General features: G+C 36.6%; 1 protein-coding gene across 3 annotated transcripts in view; it reads left to right on the plus strand.

Moving 5' to 3' along the window:
- Positions 1-16,250, plus strand: part of CNTLN (centlein) — a 198,014-nt gene that overhangs the window by 122,049 nt on the left and 59,715 nt on the right. For all 3 annotated transcript variants that reach the window (XM_055699169.1, XM_055699168.1, XM_055699170.1), the window contains 4 exons: positions 3,443-3,492; positions 8,480-8,571; positions 11,373-11,893; positions 14,431-14,605. In XM_055699169.1, the coding sequence (XP_055555144.1) occupies positions 3,443-3,492; positions 8,480-8,571; positions 11,373-11,893; positions 14,431-14,605 (838 nt within the window). The remainder of the gene's footprint in view (positions 1-3,442; positions 3,493-8,479; positions 8,572-11,372; positions 11,894-14,430; positions 14,606-16,250) is intronic.

Raw genomic sequence — 16,250 nt, forward strand, 5'->3', positions numbered from 1 at the left:
TTCCTTGCCAAATTCAAGGTATACACCATTGCCTGCTCTACCTTTATTCTTACAGCCAGTCATCTCCTTACAGAGGCAGTCAGGTTGGTAAAGCACGATTTTTCCCTTGGGAAATCTGTGCTTGCTGATTCCAGGAAGGAATCACCTTCTTCTGAATTAAGTGGCTGGACATGACTTCCAGGATTATTTGCTCTGTGACTTTCCAAGAAAAAGAGGTGAGGCCTTTCCCCACATCTCATCCTTTATGATGGGTTCATGTGACAGCCTGGTTTTTTTCTTCTTTTTTCTAAATTAGATTTGAATAGTAGCAGAAGAGAGTGGACTAAATCAATTGGACTGGGAATATTAACTTTGCAGAAAGGGAGCCACATAAAAATGAAGCAACTAGAGTCAAAAATCTGCAACCCTCCAAACACTAGAACAAGCAGTACAGAAAGGCTATGAACAGCTGGAGGCTGTTAAGAAAGGTACTGCAGCTGAAACCCACCTGAAATATGTGCTACAATTTAAAAAGTGACATTAAAAAAACCCCAACAAACCAGCCACCACCCCAAAACAGTGTTAAAAAACTTTCTGTAGAGACTCACTGGGGAAGTTTATGTGACCTTCACAGAGGAAAGGTCAGTGTTTAAAACATAAGCTTGCATTGGTGCGGACAGGTACGCGCATGAACAGTGGCAGGACAAATGCAAGTGGAAAGCTGAGGGGGCAAAAAAAGCTCTTGGAAGGGCGGTTTTCAAAGATTCTTAAGCTAGATAGTAACATTTTTCGTAAATAAGCAGCCAGTTAGGAAATTTGTGGGTTTACAATGCCATGAAAGAACAGCTCAGTGAATCTTTGCCTCAGTCTTCCCTGGCGTTAAGATGCTGAAGATGCTAAGAAGGTGCCAACGACTCATGTATTCTTTGTAGGAGATAGATCTAAGGTGTTTGATCTGTTTGAAGTAACTATACAGCAATTAGGAGGTCAGGCAGGTATGTTATTTGTTAATATCTTGGCGTTAGGATCTTCACACCCCGAGGAGCGTGAAGAAACTGGATTGTGCAATTACTGAACTGCAGCTGCATTGGGAGCAGCCACTGTGCCAGTGGGCTGCCGTGTGCTGCAGCGACTGTCAGTGGGGTTGGCTCCAGAGGGAGCGGCAGACGCGTGAGCCTGACTGCGGCCATACCTGGGAAGGTGGCAGGCTGTCTTTAGGAGAAGGGGCGAGACACCAAAAATGGGAGACTGATCACTGAGCACAGATAAACACAGTTTTGTTGGGGAAGCGTCGGTGTGGCTCCTGTAAGGGGAAATCCTGCTTCATTAACCTGCTGCAATTGCAGAAGGGTAACAATAACTATGCGGTAACAGTGATCTGTATTTCCCAATTGCCTTTGACAAGGCTCTGCATGAAAGGTTATAAAGAAGTTCCATTCTTGTGGGATTGGAGGAAAGGTCCTTTTAGCAGGGGGCAAGTTAAAGCAAGGGAAACAAAGGGTAGTGCTTATGTGCCACTTTCAGGATGGAAAGTTGGGAATCAGACTGCATAAACTGTTAGGCTTGTGCTCTCTCCTGAGTTGCATCTGCTTTTGCCTCTGCTGGAGGCAGAGCATTGGTGATGGATGGACCCAGTGCTGGTCTAACCCAGTTGGGCATTTCTATCATTCATGCAAGCCAGTCACTGACTTGTATGGGTTGGATCTTGTATTACAAATCGTAATTTCTTGTCTAAGCTTGTCTGACATATTTCCAGCTTAGATATATCATAACTTCAGTTGGAGACTATTTCACAAATTAATTTATTTGGAAGTGCTTCAGATATTCAGACTATAAACCTACCCCTTTACTTACTTCATATCATGTATTTACTTCTGCATGTCTTTCATCACCCTAAAAAAAAATTATGCAAAAGTTAAATCTTTTTTAAAATCTTGTACAATTATCATTGTAAGCTTTCACTTAGTGTGTGGCAGGCAGTATGTATAGATGCATGTAAGCATGTGTTCATTCAAAAAATTTTTTTGAAGGTGAAAAATAACATGTCCAGAAGGTGGAGGTTCAAGCAGGAAGCATGTAATGTTGAATATAGTCTTTTAATTATGTAAACAGAGAATGTTTTTTCAAGGACATGTTTTGCTATTCAGTCCAAAAAGTGAACATGCTGTGAAGAGTTAGAACAGTGGAGGTAAAGGCCACCAAGTCTGCATTATAGAAATTGATGATGACTGGGGCATGGAGAATGAAAGAAGAGCAAAGAAAGTCGACCTGTGAGGGCAGCTGAGTGATCGTGGAAGTAGCTGAAGTCTTTATGTGTCATGCAAATCAAGTCACTTCAACTTTTCGTGTTTCTCATTTTCTTTACTTTGTGTGTTACAGCTGAGTCAGGGATGCATTTAACATATAATGTGCTTTAAATAAGTTGTATACTGAAAGACCTTTTTTTTAAATCCTTTCCTTACATTAGCAGATATTTTGGCAGCCATTTCTTTGTGCCTTATCCCAGAGGGATTTCGTAAATCATAAATTTCCCATGCAGCAGTTCAGAGTACAGCAGAAATGGCTGTGAGAAGATTGGCAATCCGGTGTTCAGAATGGAGCTAGAATAATATGCATTTCTACAGGACATCAGTTTATATTTTAAGCAAAGTTTGCATATTAAAGGACTGCCCAGTGTTCTGTTTACTGTAGGATCCTAGGTTAAAATGTGGGGACTTTATTGCTAAGTTAGTGCACAACTGTATTGTTAAAGATCGTGTCAGAAAACACAAGTATAAATGAACTGTTTAAATTAATGTCATTCATTCTAGTATTTCACAATGTGACTTTGAAACTTTAGCATTGGAATCCGGACAACTGCATTTGTATGTGATTTTAATGGAATGAAAACCAGTAATTCAGAGATTTTGTTGTACAGACCTTACCTGGTTGATATGACAGGACAAACTATAGTAGTAATGCAGTAGTAGATCAGGTCTGAAAAAGCATAGGAGGCATAATAATAATTTTCTCAAATATAATAGTAAGTTTCTCAAGTATTTCTCAGATGGTCGCTGGAAAAAGAGGAGTGGTAAGGTATATCTGCACAAGGTTGGCTGGTGCTTTCCCCTAAGACTGAATACTTATTCCCCTCTTAACAGGATTCCACCTTTACTGGTCTCCTTTTCATCTCAGGCATTTCCTTACATAAAATGACTGTCTGAAACTTCTTAGTGTATGTTAAAACCAACATTATATCTGAATTTTGTAAGTTCAGATATAGAAGTTTTAGTCACCTGTTGTACAAATGACTCCTTATGTTTGAAATATGCTAAGTGTCATCAAATTAAAACTAATTCCTTGGTGTTAACAACGTTTTCCCCAGTAATATACCGATATGGATTTGGTTTCCTTTTTTAAACATTTTTAGTGGCATGTATGTGATTGTTCTGTGGTTGTTACATTTTTATTTCTTCTTTTGTAGACTGAATCTTGAAGAAGAATTGGATCAGATGAAAGTACACCGATCTGTGGGTAAGTTCACGGTACACCAGTTTAATTGTTGGCAACAAAAAATGTATAGTATTTTGTATGGTTGTATGTAGTCCATTAGAAATACTAATTTTAAGGTTTTTTTCTCTCTTAAGGGTAATTTCTTTTTCTTGAATGTGTGTTTTGTAAGCATAAGGCCATATGTATTCTTATTTCAAAGTATGTTTACCCTTAAGTTATCTACATGCCTATTAAATCAATTTCAATTTTTATAGATACACATGTTTGCAACTGATATGTATGTACTACATATAAAATTGTTTTAAATATCTATCTATATGCATAAAATATGCATGAAATCTAAAACATGTTTATATGTTTATGAAGCTTTCCTCCAGAATCTGAGATGTTTTTTGCAGTATTGCAATACAGTGATACCGAAATTTCATGATCCTTCAGACTTTTTTTAATATTAGTCTCAAAAAGTATGTGAATTCAAAAGTAAATCAAAATGGTGGAATTCTTATAAGAATTATCATGGATACCTTATTTTATATCTTTACAAAATTTACAATAGTTGATGGTTCTGTGAAGATGGATCTTTGTCAGTCAGATAGGTAGTATATTACCATTGCCTCTCCATCATTGCTCTGATTCTTTGTATTGTTTGCTGTTCCTGGGTCTGGGAGGAGTATTCAAGAAAACATAGTTACAGTCCAGCTGGCTTTCACATTTGGGGTGAATTCTGCAAAGGAGCAGAGTAGGAGACTTGGAGAAGTACTCTGCATGTTCTCAGCAATAAAACCTTACCATTCTTTATCCCAATTTTCTTTGGGTTTGGTGTTGGGGTTTTTTTGTTTTGTTTGTTTTGTTTTTTTATGGTAATCTTGGCCACTTGAATGAAAAAATTAAGATTTTTTTCCCCCTCTTGATTTTAAATTTGTTTTATAGTACCTGTAAAACTAAGTGGAAGTATCTGCTGCTGAAGATTGAAGTTACGGCTTTCTTTTGTGTTTCTTCTTATCTGTTACTTTCATAGCCCCAGATAGAGCTGAAGGGAAGTAGTAAATGTTTCAAATATTGACTTTAAAAATCACTTCTCTTTTTTTTTTTTGCAAATTTAGTCAGTCTTTGCACCAAGAGCAGTGGAAAGACAACCAGCAGTGAAAAGGAGTTGAGGGCCTGCTGGGCAATAACCATGCGTTTCCAAAAAAAACCAGTCAGATCCCTGACACAGCCAGTTCTTGACATGTTTAATGCTTTAACAATTAAGCCTTTTATTCCTTCTTTTTTCAGTATCTTCTCAGATTGAAATACATCCTCCTGTGTGGGTGGATACACATTTTTAGTTTGGTTATTGTTCTGATGATTAATTGTTATATTGGGACTTAAGGGTTAAACTACTAGTGAAGTGTGTTAGCCAAATTTTATTTACCTTTTCCAGCATTTGTTGTTTTAGGTTTCATTTAGGACAGGAAATTTTTGGCAAGATTCAAAATCAAGTCCAAAGATATGTATTAAGCAACACTTTTTGTTAGCACATAAGACACAACTGATTCCATCCATTTCTAAACTTTTACCACTTGAAGTATTAAAAAAAATAGTTTCTCACCAGTCTATAAAAAGTAATTTCCTTGTTCCCCTTGCAAATCCTAGGGTACTTCAGTGTGGTGGATACTTTTATCAATTAGTTGACTTTTTCTAGAAGATCACACTGTAGTGACTGAAACTGCGTGTCCATCTTGAAAGATAAATAAGTGCATGTGAGCAATCTTTGCTCATGTGGTAAGAAAGTGTGTATACCCTCTGCCCTGAAATGCGTATTAAATACCTTCTTCCAAATAAAAGTGCAGCCTCAGGTCTGTTCCCTGTAGTTTGCTGAGAATCCAAACTTGATACGGTCTAAACAGACTTTGTTCAGGGTCTTAGTAAGTATATTTTCTTTTCTAAAAGTAACCCTGACGTGAATTTACTCAGCTTATGAATGAAGTTGGAATTCACTTTTCACCTTAGCAGGTTACCTGTTTCCGTCAGGCATTCTCACATCAAGGATGAATTCTGAAAGAAGTGGGTGAGTTACCCTGTATTAAAAAAGATGAGCCTTATCCTTTTGCGTGATTAGATATCAATTGTGTATGTCAGGAGGAAGTACTGGATAGCTTTGTTGCTCCTCCATATCATTTTTCAAACCCTGCTGGTCAAAGATGAAGGAGGTCAGGGGAAAAGGAAACTCTGCTCCTGCCATTCCTGAATCCCTTTCCATTCTGATTCATTTGCCCAAAGTGTCTCTTTTGCCATTGTCAATTATTTTCCAGCAGTCATCACATCCAAATTCACTATTCATGCTATTCATGTCATTATTTGTTATGAATGTAAGGAATGTGTTGGCAGGCAGTCATGCCATTTCTGCCAAAATCAAGTAAGTGGGTCCATCTAATCCTATCCAGAAAAATAGCAAGTGCCTTATTAAAAGAAGGTGAAATGTTGGTCCCCTATTTCTTCGAGGAGGAAGTTGAAAGGCTTCTTCCATTGTGAGGCTTCTGAACCTACCATGTCCGCAGCTGATCTGTGAGAATGGAATTTTTTTCTTCTGGTCTTCACAGTGGTTTTTCCCACCAGCTGTTTCAGACTTGGCACATCTTTGGCAGCATGCGTGGCTACCACTGGAGTCAGTACCACACAGTGGCTTTCTGTACCGCAGCGTGTCCTGTCTGTTGGGGGAATCCTTCACCTGGTGCATACCAGAGGCAGAAATGTCGTTCTTTTTGTGGTTCTCGTAGGTACTCTATGAGTGCCTAATACACAGCTCTGGTTCTTTTGAAACTGGTAGTTTTTTCTCTGTGTAAGAAGGCTTCCTGGAAATAATAATAGTGAAGTGTAGTATCACAGTTCAAGTACCGTTTTGGCAGCAGTGTTGAGCTAACTTATCATCAGATTTGGTGACTATTAATTAGGAATTAAGTGTTGTGTTCTAAAGCTGGCAGTTAACTATGTTTTCTCAGTGGGATGTAAGTATACTTGTGTGAGGCCATGGTAATTTGATCACTGAAGATAGTGGGGTTTGTGACCTGTGGGCTTGTTCCTTGAGAGAGAGCTTGGTATTTTTTTACGTAGGAGTATGGTGGGTAGAGCGTATGTCTTGCTGAGTAGACTGATAGGATAAATCTTTCTGCTATCGTAGACAGACAGACAGTTACAGGCAACGCTATTTCACTGTCTCCCTAACCAATTCCTGTGAACAATTACATAACAATTAAAAGGGAGGAGGGAAGAAGAGGGCTGGATAAGCCATTTATTTTTCTGCTCAGTAGAAAGGGTTATGTATCAGTGACCTTTGACTTTTCTTTAATATAAGTTGCTTGTGATTTCTGTGATAATACTGAACATGTGTATAGTCTTTTGTATCTGTTTGGCTGTACTATATTCTCTGCATATAATATGTTTATTTATAGAGTTTTCAATTGTATTTTAATATATCCACATAATAAACATAACACCTTGTGTGCTTTGATCAGTTTCTTTAACTATGGGAAATAATTTTTCTTTTCAGTGGAGTGAAGTAAATGCTGATATAAAAGCTACAGCAGACATTCAAATGAGTGAATATTTAGAAAAAGATGAAAAGCATGTTCATATTATCTTTGTGTGTTACTTAAAGAATGTTGTAAATGTATGCAGTACCACTGTGCTGGGGGACTGTAGTCTGAAATAACATGGGAACTAACATATTAATATCAAGGTAAAGGTACATATTCCCCAGATGCATAGTTTTACCTTTTTCAGCTTTTATTATCTTTAGAATAGTGTTCCATTTATTTCATGTATACAGAAGTATTAATTGGCCATGACATGTTCCAAAGACAAAAGAAAGGTCTAATTCACTCTAACAAACTTGTTAGTCACTGTTTATATCAAGAGGATTGTGAATCTACAGAGAGTAACACTGTTTTCTTCTACAGTTGCTTTGTTTATAAATCAAAAATTTTTAAGTGACCTGCAGTGTCTGCTTGTAGTTTGAAATGATACTTCTAAAGGAGACCACCATGTAGCACAGACATTTATCCCTTAAGATTAATCCTTTAAGTTAATTTGGGGGGAAGAAGTGCACAAAAAGAAATGTGAATATTGTGGTGTTTTTGAAGTGTTGGGATTTTTTGTTCTTGAACGTAGTATTCCATATTCTAAGAAAAAGTCCTTCTGAAGTATGTAATTGCTCATTTCTGTGAGCAGTGGGCAATTTGTGAATGCTAAGCTCTTGGTTCAAATCTTAACAGAACACATTACTTCTGATTTACTGTATGTACTAGTACTTCTAAACTTTTTCTTTACATTATTCTCTATGAATAGATCTGATTGTTAACTTGTATTTTTTGTGGGATTTTTAGTACCTAAAGTGCACAGCTGTCTCAGAGTGGTAATGCTTAGAGTCATGTTTGCTCTCATTAGTTCTATCAATTTCTAATTGTTATGAATTCACAGTATTACAGTCGAGTGATTTGTGTGATTTATCTGGTGAAGTACATGATCTTTCACTTAACAAAAATAGGAGTTTAAAGTTTTCATCCATCCTGGTTCTGTTACTGTTTGCTTTGTTCACCAGTCACTCTGATCCTCCTAGCAGGGGACAAGACCTAGAGAACAAAACTGGTAGCGACTGTGTAGATAAAAAGCTAGTGAATTCTGCTTTTAAGGCACAGAGGGAATAGTATATAAAAGAATAAAAATTGGAATGAAAGTACAGCGTCTTTAACCTGCAGATCTATTGTACCTTTGAAAAGCTTGTACTCTGAGAAAAACATACTGTGATGCTACAAAGATTCATAATTATGTGACAGAACACTTTGAAAAGAGGTCACTCTTTAGAAACTGACCACAAGGCTTACTGAGAAAATAGACTACATTATGAATAATTGCAGAAGTAAAGAATGCATTTCCTTAAGATGTCTAGGTATTGTTTTATTGAAATACTAGGTGTCACGATGTAGTTTATTTATTCTCTGATACAGATGTATTATTTATTTTCTGACAGAGCCACTTTTTAAAGTTAGTGAAGATGATGGGGTCAAGAACAGTGCTCCAAAGGGGAATATGAAAGAAGTTTCACATCAGACATTACAGAAGGTAAGATACCAACTCCAGCATATAGATCTACATTTTAATGTAAGAACCATACATATATATATATATAAAAGCCAGTACTTATTAATTTAGGCCATGATTTTTTTTTCCTATTTCAAAAATACAGATTTCCAAAATTGTGTCAGAAATTAATTCTAGTGAAGTAGCTGTGAATGCATCCTGTGAGATAAACACCGTTAATGTCAGAAAAGATGAAAAGAATGTTTAGAGATATAATATTAAAAATTAACAAATTATCTAAATTGGAAGTAACAAACACTTAGCATTTTACCACTGCTAAGTTCAGAAACCTTCATTTCTTTTCCTTAGTATTTAACTTTAGATGATATCAGGGTTAATCTCCACAGAGCTCTTGCTATGGAATAAAATTGATACATAATGGTGATAAATCCACCTTTTGCTGTATTTAAATTTTGGCACAATGTTGCATGTGCAAACGTTTTCTATATACGTGGGTTTATCACTCTTCACAGATAGTACCGTATCCATTTAGTGTTCTTTGACTTAGCAAACATGATGAGTATTTAATTATTACTGCTCAACATTCTACATGTTTTACTTCATACCATAACAAGATGTTCTTAACTAGTTGTTATTTGTATTGATATTTGTAATATACACAAGTAGTTCAGTATGTTAACAGGTGTTCACTTAAGAGGGCTCACTTGTATTTTACCATATGTTTTGTTTGCTGCAAAGAAAAGACATCCTTCAGACAGTATCATGCCTTTTGTTTGTCATTTTGCAAAACAATATTTGTTTAATTACTTATAAATCTTTAAAAGCATGCTTAAATTGAATAAACACAAATCTATAACTTTGAATGTCAGTTCGGGTATGTCTATTTATTTTTTATTTGTGAATTAACTTGTAGGAAGTATGGTAATTTACAGCAGATGATGTGATTGCATATACTTGTAGCACTTGCCATATGGTCAGGCAATGAAGGCTGTCATCTCGTTATTACTGAATGACAAACATCATGTTAAAATAATAACACACAGAATAGGAAGTGCTCACATTCATTTATCTTAAGGTAGAGTGAGTAATTGAAATAATATGAATGCTACCATCTGAATTGTCACACAGTTTATGCTTGCTTATCATCTATATTTCAGAACTATAATTTTGTTTGCCAGGTACTACATAATTTTTATCTCTATGGATATACAGAGTTATGATGGTACCTTAGGGACAGGTGTAGAAGCTATTCATTGTTTGTTTCCTTCCAGCTGTCATCCATGACTTTAAGCATAGTGAGTGCAAAAACTTGCTTTAAAGAACTGAGAAAATAGTAGCAGAATCTCAGTTCAGGAAGGTGGCTGAAGAAAGGTACTGGTCCAGCCCCTTTTCATTGGGGATTTTAGTCATAAACCTTGGTTTCATTTGGAAAAATACCATTTGTTTCTAATTTCACGCAATAACTGTGTGTAGCCATAAGGCAATCCCTTTTAGTTGTGGGAGTGCTACAATTTCCATGAAAGGAAGACAGCAATGGATAGGCATGCTTATTAAAACTATCAAACTCGCAAATGCAATATCAAATTCACAAATGCATATGAAATTTGAGCAGTTCTTGCCTCTGTACACTAAGACCTCTCATTTATCTGAATCAAATCTCTAGTACCAACTTTGTAAATCATTCCATAAGTTTTAAAATAATTTTAATGCATTGGCAAAATGTCCTTGGAAAAGCATATAGCGTTTATTGAGAAATACTATGGTTTCAGTTATTTCAATGTCAAAGCAAGTTTTGATGTTTCATATTGCTACAAAGTGATGGAATTGGCCAGTATTTTAGAAGGTGAGTAGCTGAAGTTGCTACGTGCATTCTCTATAGCTCCTTGAAAAACAGTCTTTTCTACCCACGGCCCTAGTGAAAGAGCGGGCATGGACCTTGTAAAAACCAACCAAAAATATTTCTCAAAAATGGCTAAGTGGTTACTGAGCGCCAAACTCACTCTGATGCCCTTTGCAAGCTTCTGGGGAAGTCTCACAGACTAGATGTTCATTTTAGTATCTGCTGAAATTAAAATTGCACCTTATTTCTGGAAATTGTGGGCTTTGCTTGTAACTTTAAGCAAATATTCGAGAAGAACATTGAGAATCATTGTATTGTTAATGGCCTTGATTATGTGTAAGCCTTGGAGGACTGTACAAACAAAGCATATGCATCATATATAGGTAGAATATGCTGCTTTAAACTACATATGAGTTTACAAAGCAGATTCATTGAAACAGGGTAAATTGTCCCTTTCTGTGAGTAGAAAATACATTTCAGCCTTCATACTCTCAGGTGCTGAGCTTGGTTGGTTGGTTTGGAGTGTTTTGCAAGATCAAATTAATATTTAATTTGTGAACTTACAACACGTGAAAAAACTTGTTGATTTAAATAGGTAGGGCAAAATTGTCAGTATTACAAAAAAAAATTCTATCTGAAAATGTGTTTTTTAAATTCAATTAGTATGTATAACCATAACCAAATCAGTAATGAGCTCAAGATGCATCAGGAAGGTTCATTAACATACTTAAACTTCTGTGTCACTTTGCCTGGAATTTTAAGTTCTTTTACCATCTGCCCTTTGTTCAACAGCTGTATTATTGCAGCTAAAATGTTTTCATCTGCACTACATTAGAATTATTTTTAACTTAAGGACTATAGATTGCTTTTGTCCTTGTGCTTAATGTAATATTATTGTCATATAATAAATACATTTGAAACCATAGGGTTTTTTTGTACTGAGAGGCTAAAATACTATGAATGCTAAAATCGCTTTTGTTAGGTACATCAACTAGAGAGAACATTCAAAGCTATTGAAGGGGAATTAAAGAAACAGAAAGAAGTAAATAAAGACTTACTGAAGGAGAAAAATTATTTGAAAGCCTCTTTAAAAGTGCAAAAGGAAGATGCAGACACAAGAGAAAGAGATCTGGAAACTCTACTTAAGAGGATTTGTGAAATAAAAAAAGACAAAGCAGAACTTCAGTTAGCTCTTGATGAGCAGGAAAAAGAAGCTGCATCTTTGAAGAGGCAAGTGGCAGAAGCTAACAGGTTGAGAAATGAAAGTGAAGATTTGCTGAGTCAAGTGCAGGAGCTGAAGTCTTCGCTGGATGAAACCAAAGCAGTGGCAGCCTCTGGGCAATGTAATTGCAAGATAACAGGCACCAAGGTTAAATTAAAAACAGCCAAGAAAAAGAGCTCTTTGGGACATCATGGAGCTTTTCTCAAACAGTCCATCAAGGTTATGAGTAATGTATTTGAGAACTTCAGTAAGGACGGCTGGGAGGATGTAAGTGAAAGCAGGTACGGCTCTCATTAACTTAGCCCTGTAGAGGGGACACTGTGCATATGTAAAACACTAGCAAATGGAGATTGAATTTCAACTACTGTTGATTTGGTATTCAAAAAAAATACTGTCAGATCCTTTGAAATATCTTGGGAGGTCTTGTTCTGAGCTTATTGACTGAAATTTGCATGCAAAATTAGCCACAACTGCATGAGTATTTGAATAGGTGCCAGGAAACCCAAAAGAAGGCAATGCTTGATTTCTTCCAGTGATGCTATTTTCATGCAGTCATGAGGCTTGAAATTGACAGTTTGGCAGGTTGATTTAATTTGCTGGCCCTTTGCATATTCACCACTGACAGCTAAGGATTCCCAGGCAAGCCTACTAAGTCGGTTTAGTTATCTTGTGACATGCCGACCCGGGAGGAGAAACATTTTTTCCCCTTAATTTAGTTAGATAAATTTTGAATGACCCATTTCAGCTTGCTAGCAGATGTCTACAAGCTGTTTAACATCCTTTAAATTAAGAACCATCCACACTAATTATTTCATGTATGTTTTATGCACTGTCATTGTACTAACTTTAATTGAATGATGGTTAAAAATCAGTTCTTTAAAGGTAATTGTTACTGCATAGAGTCCCAGTCATGACTCACAAGGCCCTCAGAAAATTGCACTGGCAAGCTTCATAAATGTTTAGAATTTTTGCTTCTGCTTCTATTTGTCCACACGTACTTGGGAAGGCAGCAGTAAACCACTAGGTAAATGGGTGTCACACCTTTTCAATACTTTGTCCTAAGAGACATGCAAAGAAATTTCTCAAGCCCATGTTTACCCAAAATACAGAGAAGGTGACAAGACAGTGAGGTAAATGGAATTATCTTCATAAGCTTCTTGTTAGCTTTATATGTCATATGGAGCAGATCAACAGTGGCAAATGAAGCCCTTTTCCTGCTTCTCCCCATGCAAAACAAGGGGCTCCTGAACATGGTATCTTGAGAGAGAAAACAAATTAAGAACTATGTAATTGGTCAGTTGCTATCATTAATGTAAAGCTTGTTTGTTTTTCTGTTTAATACTGCAGATCTGATTTTACAGAAAACATATGTTTTTCTGTTGCAATTAGTGAGCTTTCTTTTTTAATCTACTGTGTTTTGCTTTTTAAGAACAAAATTGAGCAAACAAATTGTCATTGCAATTTTTAATTTGACATGAAGTGGAGAGTAATTGTAAGGCTTCAGTTGTCGCAGCTGGCCATAAATACAGCTTCCAATAATTGTACAAGTATCAGGTTAGAGGATTCTTGCTGTAGAATAGTGAACATTTTGGAAGGTGATGTTTCAAGGTGTGATTCTCAACAAGTTAGGGAAATACCTTCATTTAGTTCCCTCTTCTACATGTTAATAAATATTTTCTCTGAGTTTCTAGATTCAAGCCTTCCATTTTCTAAACAGAACATTCCTTGAAAGTATTCAAGTGAGGGAAACTCATATACAGTTAGAAATACCTCTGTGCTACTGCAGCACCTTTAAACCATTACTCTGATTTCTGTACTTATCAGTCGGTAAGACATACCAATGTGTCAGGACATGTTTTGGATAGTATAAACACGTTTCTGTATGAACTCTTCAATTAGTGGCCATTTCTCAGGGTAAGTAGCCTCCATCTCTAAACTGTTGATTTCTATGGTGGTGCAACTTAATTGGAACTCAGTTGTGCCACCTTAAGTGTCTTGGTTTAAGAAGTTACAAATCAAAATTACCTTCTGTTGAGGGATTCGTTCACAAATCCAATTGCACAAATGGTTATTTCTATGTTATAGAAAATGACATATCCAAGACTTCATGTTTTAAGATGGACTTCACTAAATATCTGAAAAGAAATGATAGTTTGGGGCAAGGCAGTGAAAAACTGGAAATTAAGAGCACATTGAGTGCAAGTTAAGGGAAAAATTCAAAGTAGAATGGAAGTTTCAGGTCCAGTTTCTCTGTGTGACCATGAATTTCAGAAGGACTGCCAAGCTTGCAGAATTTAAAAGCACTCCAGAGGGGTGCTAGGCAGAGATTTCACTGCAGTGTGATTTTTGAGTTTGTCTCAGTTGACACTACAAATAAAGTTCAATTGAAACAAAATGTTATTGAGTGAAGTACTGTGCTTTTGTTTCTTTTGTTACCAAATGTGAAAGTGAAGGGAAGTAGAAACATAGTATGACTTTGTGAGCCATTCACAGACCAGAAGTACTCTCAGGTAGTTTTTCATGTCTGTCACTTTTGTTAGACGGTAAGAAAAGCTGTCCTTTAAGAAGCAGTTGAAGTCTCAGACCATGCATTGTGGAGTGAGATTCCATTTGAGAGAATAGAACCTGATAATTTCAGAGATTTCTTCTTCATCATATTTGTAAGCATCTGTTGAATAGATCAACTTAGTACTCTTTGGATTTTATATTACTCTTCTTTCTTGCATGTGTTATTTTTGATGTGATCAAGCATTGGCTGTTTGGAACTTTTTAACTTTTAGTTTTACTGCATTCTGTTTTCCTGAATGTGCTGTTTTAGTGACTCTGAAATACCAACTTCTGAAAGTTTGGAAACAGTGATTATGAAGACAATGCAAAACATTGATCCACTGCCAGATAGAAGTAAACAACAGGGAAAAAAGCAAATACAACATGGTCAAAAGCACTGCAACATTGATCATTTACAAGGCAAAAACCAGCAGTGTAATAAAAAGGTGTGTAACAGAACTTGTTTTGTTCTCCTGTGCAGAGTGTTGAAGTTTAATTGTTCATATTATCACTGCTGTTCTCCTCTTAATTAATTTGACTCTTGTTGTAACCTGAAAAGAAAATCTGCTTCCAGATATTCAATGGATGGTTTCATTATAATTTAGAATATTTTCTGAACAATTAGCCTGCAAACGTATTTGCAGGGACTGTCAGGAGTGCAAAAGCTGATTAAAACGTGTAAAGCTGCTGTAAGCTAGTCCTGCTGTCTCACAGGCCAGACAAAGAATGCTGCAAACATCACATTAAATTATTTCTCAATCAGCAAAGCCATACAGAACAGGGCGACCTAACCCATAACAAGGAAACAGCAACATCCCCTCCTCCCCTCTAGCCAAATGGTGTGCTGATTAATCAAGCATGAACACCTCTCGGTTCATTTGGTGTGTGCAGAAGGAGTTGTCTCCATCTTAGAAAGATGCTTTTGGCTCTGCTCTGTCCAGGAGATTCTATCTAGAGGAAAGTTTGCTTTTAGCTTCTTCTTAGCCCATTTACATTCATTGTCTGGGATTTGAACCCCTCATCTCATTCCTAACATCTATATGCTGTTTTCTCACAGAAGAGGTCCAGCTGGTTGTTTCCCAGGTCTTTAGAGGCTCTGTACAATCTGTAACAGATGACTCATTTTTGGACTTTTGAACACTGTCTAATACTTTTTCCCATCTGCGTTTGGCCAAATAAATCACTTCATGGAATTTAAAACGCAAGCAGATATTGTTGTTTCTTAGTTCAAGAAACAGAATACTGAAACACTGAACAACTTGCCTCTGTTAGAAAACTAGTTTGAAATTCTGTTATATATGGTGATACAGTGAAGTTTGAAAACAGATTATATTTTCATAGTCTCTAAAATTTTAAAGCAAATACAAACTCTCTGGTCATGTTAAATATTCTTGATTGTGTGTTTCCATCAAAAGATCTATTTTTCTGGCAGAAAAGGTGAAAAAAAGGGAAATTCTTCTGCAACCATCTTTTGGTACAGAATACACAGTATGAGCAGGTGCACATGATACATGTGAAAATCTGACAGAGTGTGCTACTCCTGTTATCTCCTGCTGCTCCTAAGTGAAGATATACAAGGCAGGGAATCCAGGAGGCTGTGGACTCTCTTGCTTCATAGTGCAGGCACAGCCAGCCTCTCCTGTTTGCCTATATAGCATTTACTCTCTCTTTCTGGAAAAGGCCAACACAGGTATATTCTGATACACATACGTAACAGATTGGTGGACTGGGAGCCTACACGAGAAGCATCCCAAGAGCTCTAAGCAGGTATATATGCCTCAGCAGGAGTCCCCTGTTGCAGGAAAAGCACCTGAAAACATGGTTTGTGAGTAGAGAAGATAGTATTGCAAAAAGGTTTAGTATTGACAATTGGGAGCACCACTTTTAACACAAGTCTTAAATCCCTCCTGAGGTTTTAAGGCCAATCCAGCTGGGTCATGGTATTCTCATACAAAAAGAGGGTAGAGAAATCTCCCAAACCTGAGCTATGCCTGGGGTTGGAGAGGAGATCATTTATGACACAAGGACTTTCTCAGTTTTGCCTTTTGTGTTATAAATATGTAATACCCTGTGAAGTATCAGGAGAGTTAC

This window comes from Falco cherrug, chromosome Z (genome assembly GCF_023634085.1).
Source record: "Falco cherrug isolate bFalChe1 chromosome Z, bFalChe1.pri, whole genome shotgun sequence".
In the NCBI taxonomy this organism is placed as follows: domain Eukaryota; kingdom Metazoa; phylum Chordata; class Aves; order Falconiformes; family Falconidae; genus Falco; species Falco cherrug.